This window comes from Otolemur garnettii, unplaced genomic scaffold (assembly GCF_000181295.1).
Source record: "Otolemur garnettii isolate 467f Iridium unplaced genomic scaffold, OtoGar3 scaffold00174, whole genome shotgun sequence".
Classification (NCBI taxonomy): domain Eukaryota; kingdom Metazoa; phylum Chordata; class Mammalia; order Primates; family Galagidae; genus Otolemur; species Otolemur garnettii.
The window spans coordinates 3,079,372-3,090,001 of record NW_003852569.1 but is presented as its reverse complement, the minus strand read 5'-3'; the positions used below and the strand labels follow the sequence as shown (position 1 = coordinate 3,090,001).

General features: G+C 39.2%; 1 protein-coding gene across 2 annotated transcripts in view; it reads left to right on the top strand.

Moving 5' to 3' along the window:
- The window catches only part of VPS45 (vacuolar protein sorting 45 homolog), an 82,557-nt gene that overhangs the window by 16,014 nt on the left and 55,913 nt on the right, over positions 1 to 10,630 (top strand). For both annotated transcript variants that reach the window (XM_003800414.3, XM_023519404.1), the window contains exons 8-10: positions 3,070 to 3,204; positions 3,597 to 3,710; positions 4,133 to 4,300. In XM_003800414.3, the coding sequence (XP_003800462.1) occupies positions 3,070 to 3,204; positions 3,597 to 3,710; positions 4,133 to 4,300 (417 nt within the window). The remainder of the gene's footprint in view (positions 1 to 3,069; positions 3,205 to 3,596; positions 3,711 to 4,132; positions 4,301 to 10,630) is intronic.

Here is a 10,630-nt window from a genome sequence, read left to right as displayed (position 1 = left end):
CCAGGAGTTGGAGGTTGCTGTGAGCTGTGATGCCTCAGCACTCTACCCAGGGCAATAGCTTGAGCCTCTGTCTCAAAAAAAAATAAAATATCTTGGAAGCCATCTAATATCTCCTTGAAGCTTGTATTCTCTCAGACATGTTTTTTCTCCTGAAAGTCAGCATAAAGAGGACATTTTTTTTTTTTTTAGAGACAGAGTCTCGCTTTATCCCCCTCAGTAGGTAAAGTGCTATGGCATCACAGCTCACAGCAACCTCCAACTCCTGGACTTAAGTGATTCTCTTGCCTCAGCCTCTAAAGTAGCTGGAACTACAGGTGCCTGCCACAATGCCCAGCTATTTTTTTTGTTGTTGCAGTTTGGCAGGGGCCAGGTTTGAACCCACCACCCTCAGTATATGGGGCTGGTGCCCTACCCACTGTGCCAGGTGCTACCCATAGAGAAGACTTTTATGTCTCTCTTACATCTCATGCTGCACTTACCAGTTGTACCTTTGATTGTTCTTACCCTTTCCTAGGTTGTACATTCCTTCAAGGCATACTGTGCCTTGCCAGTGTTGGTTCTCTTGCAAGTGTAAGCACAGTGTCTTATACATAGTAGATATTCTATTAATAGTGACTTTGAATGTACAGGAAAAGCCACAGTCTACATTGTTAAGGGAAATGCTTAATGCTTAAGGGAAATCTGTGGCTGTGTAATGAAACTTTTCTGTAGTATAAAAAACCTCTGTACTCCTAAAATTCAAAGTAATTTATGCTCTGATAAACTTAATAATATCAAAAAGTAGAATGAGGCTGGGCACAGTGGCTCATGCCTGTAATCCTAGAACTCTGGGAGGCTGAGGCAGGAGGATTGCCTGAGCTCAGGAGTTCGATACTAGCCTGAGTAAGAGTGAGACCCCCCATCTCTAAAAATAGCTGGGCGTTGTGGCGGGTTCCTATAGTCCCAGCTACTTGGGAGGCTGAGGCAAGAGGATGGCTTGAACCCAGCAGTCTGAGGTTGCTGTGAGCTATGATGCCATAGTGCTCTACCCAGTTTTTTTGACTTTCTCTCAAAAAAAAAAAAAAAAGTAGAAAGAAAAATAATTGCCTTGACTTGGTGCCTGTGGCTCAAGCAGCTAAGTCGCCGGCCACATACACCTGAGCTGGTGGGTTCAAATCCAGCCCAGTGTCCAAACAACAATGACGGTTGCAACCAAAAAATAACTGGGCGTTGTGGCAGATGCCTGTAGTCCCAGCTACTTGGGAGGCTGAGGCAGGAGAATTGCTTGAGCCCAGGAGTTGGAGGTTGGTATGAGCTGTGATGGCAGGGCACTCTACCCAGAGCGACAGCTTGAGGCTCTGTCTTGGAAAAAAAAAAGAAAAAGATTGCCTATAACTCTGTCTCTCAAAGAAAAGCAACCATTTACCCAACAAATTTCACCGAGGACCTGTTAATGTGCCGTGCACTGAACTAAGTACTGGAGATAAAAGATTAAAAGATACCATCTCTGCCCTCAAGGAGCTCATGCTCCAGTGATGAGAGACTGTAAGCAGATAATTTTAATTACAGAGTAAGCGCTGTGGTAGAAGCATGCACCGGAAGCTATCCACAGAAGTGTAAACATTGTCTTGTACTTAGTTTCAGGGCCCTAATGGAACTTGCTGTTTAAGGATTCCTTTGGCTCGGCGCCTATAGCTCAACCGGCTAAGGCGCCAGCCACGTACACCTAAGGTGGCGGGTTCAAATCCCCAGCCCGGACCCGCCAAACAACAATGACAGCTGCAACCAAAAAATAGCTGGGCGTTGTGGCGGGCACCTGTGGTCCCAGCTACGTGGGAGACAGAGGCAGGAGACTCGCTTGAGCCCAGGAGTTGGAGGTTGCTGTGAGCTGTAATGCCACGGCACTCTACCCAGGGGGACAGCTTGAGGCTCCGTCTCAAAAAAAAAAAAAGGATTCCTTTGGGGGATCTTAGGAAATAAAGCATCTTCTTTAATAAGCTGAAATTATTTCTTAATAAATATAATTTGCATAAGATGAAATACATGTATGTTTATAAGTATTTTTAGCATTTAGATTCTAGATTTATAAGGTAATTTGCTGAAAAATACTTAGTTTTGTCTAATGGGCCTATGACTGAAAGTAACCCATTATCCGTAAATGGTGAAAACACAAAATTTTGGGTTTTCTCCTTTCCAGTTTTACCACATAAATCCACATTTTGTAAGACTGGAAACCAATCCTTCACAATTCATCTTAGGTAAAAATATAAAATAAAATAGATTCAGAGACAAGTCTCTAAATATGCCAGTCCTTTGATCAACTCACAAGGTTTTTTCTGATAATATTAGTGTTCCCAGGATAAATATAGTACCACTCAGATCTGCAAGAACACACTTCTCGCTGCAGAAAACCACAGAAGCATACAGGAAATGGTACAGCTTGTAACTTCAGTACCAATATAGCTCTATCTGTGAAGCCAAAAATATACTCTTAATTCACAGGCAAAAATTGAAGCTAATGATAGATCTAATTTGTTTTCTTTCTATCAAGAATATATTAATTTTGTCATCCTTCCTCCAAAAGTGTAAAATTGAAAAGTATTTTGACTTTTCAGTGTTTAACCAATTAAAATGACAATCTTAATGCCTATTATATCACAAAATACTAATAAAATTTTTTTGAGACAGTCTCACTTTGTCACCCTTGGTAGAGTGCTGTGGCATCATAGCTCACAGCAACTGCAAACTCTTTGGGCTCAAGTGATTCTCTTGCCTCAGCCTCCCGAGTAGCTGGGACTACAGATGCTCATCATAATGCCCAGCTGTTTTTTTTAGGGTCCCACTCTAGCTCAGGCTAGTCTCGAGCTGTGAACTCAGGCAATCTACCCGCCTCAGCCTCCCAGAGTGCTAGAATTACAGGCATGAGCCACCGCTTCCAGAAAGTATTAATAAAACTTGAACTAAACAGAGAATCTCCAAGTAAAGACAACTAGTTACTAAGAATGTTATAATTTTTACTTATTTTCCTGAATGTTTACTATTTTCACCTTTTGTCAGTTACTAATTTTTTTGTCATGATTCTTTATTTAGTGGACATATCAGGCCATGGTCCATGAACTACTAGGCATAAACAATAATCGGATTGATCTTTCCAGAGTGCCGGGGATCAGTAAAGACTTAAGAGAGGTGGTCCTATCTGCTGAAAATGATGAATTCTATGCTAATGTAAGTGGTTTTAATTTTTTAAAATTGTTTTCAGCTGTTTTTAATGTAAAATGGTTACTATTGGCTTGTTGAATGGGAGCAGGTATGGGAATTTCATATAAAAACACGACACGGGTATCCTACAGATAGACAGAAGACTTGGATTCTGACCCGTTAGCAATATTTTTTTTTTTCATAGAGACCACATGGTTGCTTACTTCCCTCCTACAGTAGCTCTTTATGAGAACAGTAATGGTATTCAGCACTTGTATCCTGGCTAAGGTCCAAATGTGGTAATTAAAATGGAATTCTCCTGCCCTTCAGTTCAGTATTCAGGATTCTTTTTCACTTCTTTTAAATTGTCTGAAAGGCAGCTAGCTGATGAAATGTGCTTCTATCTTCCTTTTTCACAGAATATGTATCTGAACTTTGCTGAGATTGGTAGCAACATAAAGAATCTCATGGAAGACTTTCAGAAAAGGAAACCAAAAGAACAGCAAAAGCTCGAATCAATAGCAGACATGAAGGTAAATCAAGCATGTACATGGACGACTAACATGTGAGACTTTGTAAGCAACATTTCAGGAATCTTCTGTGTCTGATTTCTACTTTGATTTTTTTTTTGCTTGTTTGTTTGAGATATTTTCTGTAATGTCTCTTTTTAGTAAACAGTGTAGTGAAAACTTCATAATAAGTCATATGCTGCTTTCCATTCTTTGGTCACATTTGGACTATTTAAAGACTTGGTCTACCAACATATACCAGTTCTTCTCTTCTTAAGCATAACAAAATGCCATGTGACTGAGAGTTATAAGTACTTTACTCAGGCCGAAAAACAATCCCTATGGTTTTCTTCTTTTTTTCTCTCTCTTCTCCTTTTTTATACATGCTTGTCTTTGGTTAAAAAAATAATAGAATCAATGCCCCATTGATGTTTTTCCCATGGCAGGCCTTTGTTGAGAATTATCCACAGTTCAAGAAGATGTCTGGGACTGTTTCAAAGCATGTGACAGTGGTTGGAGAACTGTCTCGATTGGTCAGTGAGCGGAATCTGCTGGAGGTTTCAGAGGTTGAGCAAGAACTGGCCTGTCAAAATGACCATTCTAGTGCTCTCCAGGTCAGTCCAATTTGATGAGCACCTACTATGTGTAAGGCCCTGTGCCAGGCAGAGCAAGAGATACAAAGGCAAGTAACCCTCTTCACTAACATGGAATTTAGTCTAACGAGGAGTTAAGACAAGAACACAAGTTAATATTTTTAATACAGATATATATATTTTTTTTTTGCAGTTTTTTTTTTGGCCAGGACTGGGTTTGGACCTGCCACCCCCCATACCAGCACCCTACTCCTTGAGCCACAGGCACCACCCAGATATATAATATTTTAATATAGATATAGTATAATATGAAACCCCCAAGGGTACAGCAGCCTAGTCTACAGGAAAGAGCACTAGCCTCGAATCAGAAGATCTGTCTTTTAGGGTTTGGTTTGCTATTTACTAGCTTTGTGACCTGGAGGCATTGACTTAATCTCTGCACCAGCTTTCTCATTTGTAAAATAGGTGTAATATATTTATTCCATAGGGTTGTTAGAAGGCATTAAAAGATATAATGTATATTAAAATGCATTATCTAAGTTTTTTATTGTTGAAGATCTGTTTTTTTATACCACATGTATATACATGTTTATACCACATTTATATAACATATTTATATACCACAAATATATACATGTTTATACCACATTTATCACATGTTTATTCACAAACATGTGAATGCCTGCTATATGTACATACTGCTATGAGGATCTAGAAACACAGAAATGACTAAGATACAATCTCATTCCTCAGAGAGCTCATGTGACAGTAGAGGAGAAGGTAATTTAAACCAGGAATTATAATCCCATGCAATAAATGCCATAAGTATTTACAAAGGTATATAGAAACAGAGAGGAAGAAAAACAGTTTTCCCCAAGGATGAGGCTTCTTACAGCTTATTAGAGAAAATGACATTAGAACTGTGCTTGGACAGATAAAGGAACACACCAAGTGGAGAAAAGGAAGAAACATTCTCAGCAAAGAAAATGTAGCCATAGAGATGTAGAAAAATATATATAAATATATATGTAATACCCACATATATCGGAACAGTATAGCAGGTTACAAGATGAGAAGTGGTCTTAGACAAACTAGAAAAACTGATTGAGGACAGGTTGTGGCCATTGAAAGGATGTTGGGCTTTAATCTTAACATGATGAAAGCTACCAGAAGATTTTAAGAGAAAAGTGACGGCTCAGTGCCAGTGGCTCAAGTGGCTAAGGCGCCAGCCACATACACTTAAGATAGCAGGTTTGAATCCAGCCTGGGCCTGCCAAACAACAATGACGGCTGCAACCAAAAAATAGCCAGGTGTTGTGGCAGGCGCCTGTGGTCCCAGCTACTTGGGAGGCAGAGGCAGGAGACTCGCTTGAGCCCAGGAGTTGGAGGTTGCTGTGAGCTGTGATGCCACGGCACTCTACCCAGGGGGTAGCTTGAGGCTCTATCTCAAAAAAAAAGAGAAAAGTGACATAATCATATTCTGGCCTTAAGAAATTTATAGTTTAACAGGACATGGTGACTCATGCCTGTAATCCTAGTACTCTGGGAAGCCAAGGCAAGAGGGTCCCTTGAGCTCAGGTGTTCAAAACCAGCCTGAGCAAGAATGAGACCCCGTCTCTACTAAAAGTAGAAAAATTAGCTGAGCATGGTAGTACATGCCTGTAGTTCTAGCTACTCAAGAGGCTGAGGCAGGAGGATCACTTGAACCCAGGAGTTTGAGGTTGCTGTGAGCTAGGCTGATGCCATAGCACTGTAGCCTGGACAACAGAGTAAAACTCTGTCTTAAAAAAAAAGGGGGGAGAGGGCGGCACCTGTGGCTCAAGGAGCAGGGCGCCAGCCCCATATACCAGAGGTGGTGGGTTCAAACTCAGCCCTGGCCAAAAAAAAAAAAAGAAATTTATAGTCTAGTTGAGAGACAAAACTAAAAAGAGACAAAGCACAAGAAAAAATTAGATAATGTTTCAAGATGATATTTAATTAAGTTAAAATTACAATACTGACTATAATAGGATTTGAGGTTATTAGGAACAGTTTCTTAGAGAAGGCAAGATTAAAGTAGACCATAAACAATAAATAGAATTTGGGGGAAGAGTTCAGTAGGGATAACAGTAAAAGCAAAGATGTAGAAGTATGCAGGAAATAATAAACAATTTGACCTGTCAAGAGCGGGTGTGGAAGCAAAATGGAGAATAAAATTAAACTGGTAAAGAGGAATCAGTTTATGAAGAAGCTTGTAAGAGGAATTTATAGTTGATAGAAAAGGCAAAAAGATCCAGCACAGGAGGCAGCGCCTGTGGCTCCGTGGGTAAGGCACTGGCCCCATATACTGAGTGTGGCAGGTTCGACCCAGCCCCGGCCAAACTGTAACAAAAATAGCCAGGCATTGTGGCAGGTGCCTGTAATCCCAGCTGCTCGGAAGGCTGAGGCAAGAGAATCGCCTAAGCCCAGGAGTTGGAAGTTGCTGTGAGCTGTGACGCCACAGCACTTGCCGAGGGCAATAAAGTGAAACTCTGTCTCTAAAATAAAATAAATTAAAGATCCAGTATAGTGTCTTAGGTAGAAAGTTGAGGTAGTGACAGAGTAAGGGTTCTTTTTTATTATTATTAAATGATAGCTGTATACATTAATGCAAACATGGGGTACAATGTAGTGTTTTCATATACAATTTGAAATACTTTCATCAAACTGGTTAACATAGATTTCATGTCATTTGCTTAGTCATTGTGTCAAAACATTTATATTCTAGAGAGTAAGGGTTCTTTACAGGTAAAAAAAACTGAAGTTAGCAGGGTTTGTAGACTTACAATGATAATAGTAAAAATTATGAAGCAGATTTGAGAAACATTTCAAAGGGAGAAAACAAATGACAAATTGGATGTAAAGATAGAAAGAACAAATCAGAGGTAATTCCAAGGTTCCTGAGAAATGACAAAATGTGATATCACTTAGGAATGAGTCCTTTGGGAAATAGCCATTTCTAAGCTACTTATAAGAAGCACATTTCCCTATTAATAGGGCCCTGTATTCTAAAATTTAGTTTCTTTCTTTTTCTGTTGCAATTCTACTTTATTTTAAAATAAAGCTGGCCTAGTATATTAGAAACAACACAGGCTATGGAGTCCTGGCTTATATCCTCTTACTACTTACCAAAATTTCTTTAGGAAAATTACTTGCTTTTCAAGCCTAATGATTTCAAACTTTCAGATTCTTATGAGGATTTAATAAGATATGTAAAATGATTCACATATAAGAAGTGCTTTATATTTTATAAAATTTGGTCCCTTCCTCAAAGCATAATTTTTTTTTATACATAGTGCAACCCAAAGAAAGTCCCTGTGTGTGCTGTATTTATACTAAGATCTTTACTAGGATTTATAGTTGTTGAATAGTTGAATTTTTTAATTTATTTTTTAATGTTTACGAAGATTTCCTCCAAAAATACTAACAGTTTGAAATTCATAAAGATGCTATTTGCTTTATATTTATGTAAAGTTTTTCTGTCATCACAGTTTTGGTTTTGTCCTGTGTTCTTAAACCTTCACACAGAACTCTTAGTTCTTTAAACTGATTTTATCATTTAATTGTATTAAATTCTAATTCTTAAATAGATAATATAACTGGTGAAAGAGGTGTATGGTAAAAACTGAGTCTGTTAATAGTTTCATATACATCCTTACAGTTATTCACTGTATGTACAATTCTATGTATGTGTATTCCTTTTTTAATTCAAATGGTACCATGCCATACACAGTGTTCTGCATTTTGTTCATTTAACCATATATCTAGAGACTGTTCCAGATCAGAACCTAAAGACTCATTATGGTTTTTTGTGTGTTTGTTTTTTGAGACAGAGGCTCACTCTGTTGCCCATGCTAGAGTACAAGGGCATCAGCTTAGTTCAAACTTCTGAGTTCAAGCAGTTCTCCTGTCTCAGCCTCACACTAGCTGAGACTAGAGGTACCCACCACCACACCTGGCTAGTTTTTCTATTTTTAGTAGAGACAGGGTCTCACTCTTAGGTCTTGAACTCCTGAGCTCAAGGAATCCTCCTGCCTCAACCTCCTAGAGTGCTAGGGTTACAGTTGTGAGCCACTGTACCTAGCCAAGACTTGTTCTTTCCAATCACTAAATAATACCTTTGTAAGGGTGTATTATAATCTATTTACGTAGGCCAGCTTACTTAAAACACTACTAATAATAGTCTGTAGTTATTTTCTGGGCTTAATAGAAATATTCCTGTATTTATTGCAATGAAAATAATAAATAAAAACAACATTTTATCCTTTAACTAAATTTAAATTTCCTTATGTTTCTTTATCATTTGATTTTTCCCTTGAAAATAATAGAACCAAACTTAATCACCAGCCAATTCTAGCATCTTAATTTTATCTATCATATGGAATGCAGTTAGAACAAGTTATTGTAAATCCTTGCCTGAAACTGTTTTTTTTTCCACTTTAATTAATTAATTAATTAATTTTTTTAGTGAAACAGATCTCACTTTGTAGCCCTTGGCCAAGTGCTGTGGCATCACAGCTCACAGCAACCTACAACTCTTGGGCTCAAGTGATGATTTTCTTGCCTCAGCCTCCCAAGTAGCTGGGACTATAGGCATGCACCATAATGCCCAGCTTTTTATTTTCTGTAGAGATGAGGTCTCTCTCTGGCTCAGGCTGGTCTTGAACTCCTGAGATGAGGGCAACCTACCTGCCTTGGCCTCCTAGAGTGCTAGGATTACAGGCATGAGCCACCACGCCCAGCCTAATTTTTTTCACTTTAAAAGAAAAATAGATACTTTAAAAATATGAACTTTATTTGTGATCTTATAACTCTAATTGTGATCTACTTTATATTTTTAAAACTTGTCTTTTGAAGGATTTCTTCTCCAGGGTGTTGAGGTTTTACAGTGGGAAGCTGATTTGGACTCCCGTCATAAGGATTTCTTTGACAACATGGTTTAAAGAGCCTATAAAGGGTACTTTTGTTTGAGGCCAGGGGCCCAACATCTATCTAGAAGGGTCATAGCATTTCTTGGCTTGACCTTAGATAATAATGAGTCATGAAGCAATGAAATGAGGTTTTTGAGTAGTGATGGGGTTTGCTTTATTCAATAATAAATGTATTGTGGTAAAACAAAAATGCTCATATATTGCTAAAAACTAAATTACAAATTGCTGCCGTTCTAACAAAAGTTTGATTTAGAAAAAATTTCACTAGAACCAAAGTGTAATAAATGCATTACCACTGAAACATATCCATATCCTCAGAAGAGATTCATTTGCATAGTAATGAATATTTTTCATGCCATGAAGAGAAATATCTTCAGAAAGTAAGCAATCCCCATCTACACATTACCTGTGTTACCATGTTATTCATGTGGAGAGAGAAATCAGTTTATTGAACATAGTATATCCTTCTTTCCTAGAGAAATAATTTTCCAAATTATTATGTTAATGACACTTGGTAAAGATTCAATAAATTTTTTTTTTTGAGACAGTCTATGTCACCCTCCTAGAGTGCTGTAACATCACAGCTCACAGCATCTTCAAACTCTTCGGCTTCAGCGATTCTCTTCCCTCAGCCTCCCAAGTAGCTGGGACTACAGATGCCCACCATAACTGTTGTTGTTGTTGTAGTTGTCATTGTTATTTGGCAGACCAGGGCTGGATTTGAATCTGCCAGCTCCAGTACATGTTACTGGTGCCCTAGCCACTGAGCTCAGCCAAGACTCAATAAATATTTATTTAAAAAATGAAGATAACTACTCAGGAGGCTGAGGCAAGAGACTCGCCTAAGCCCAAGAGCTGGAGGTTGCTGTTAGTTGTGACACCACAGCACTCTACTAAAGGCAATAAAGTGAGACTCTGTCTCTAAAAAAAAAAAGAAGAAAGAAGATGATGGCTTGGCACCTATAGCACAATGGTTATGGTGCTCGCCACATGCACCAAGGCTGGCGGGTTCAAACCCGGCCCGGGCCAGCTAAACAACAATAAGAACTGCAATAAAAAAAAATTGCCAGGTGTTGTGGTAGGCACCTGTACTCCCAGCTACTTGGGAGGCTGAGGCAAGAGAATCACTTAGCCCAAGAGTTTGAGGTTGTGAGCTGTGACGCCACAGCACTCTACCAAGGGCGACAGTGAGACCCTTGTCTCAAAAAAAATAATAATAATAAATGGGCTTGGCGCCTGTGGCTCAAGCGGCTAAGGCGCCAGCCACATACACCTAAGGTGGCGGGTTCGAATCCCCGGCCCGGGCCTGCCAAACAACAATGATGGCTGCAACCAAAAAATGGCCAGGCATTGTGGTGGGCGCCTGTAGTCCCAGCTACTTGGGAGGCTGAGGCAGGAGACT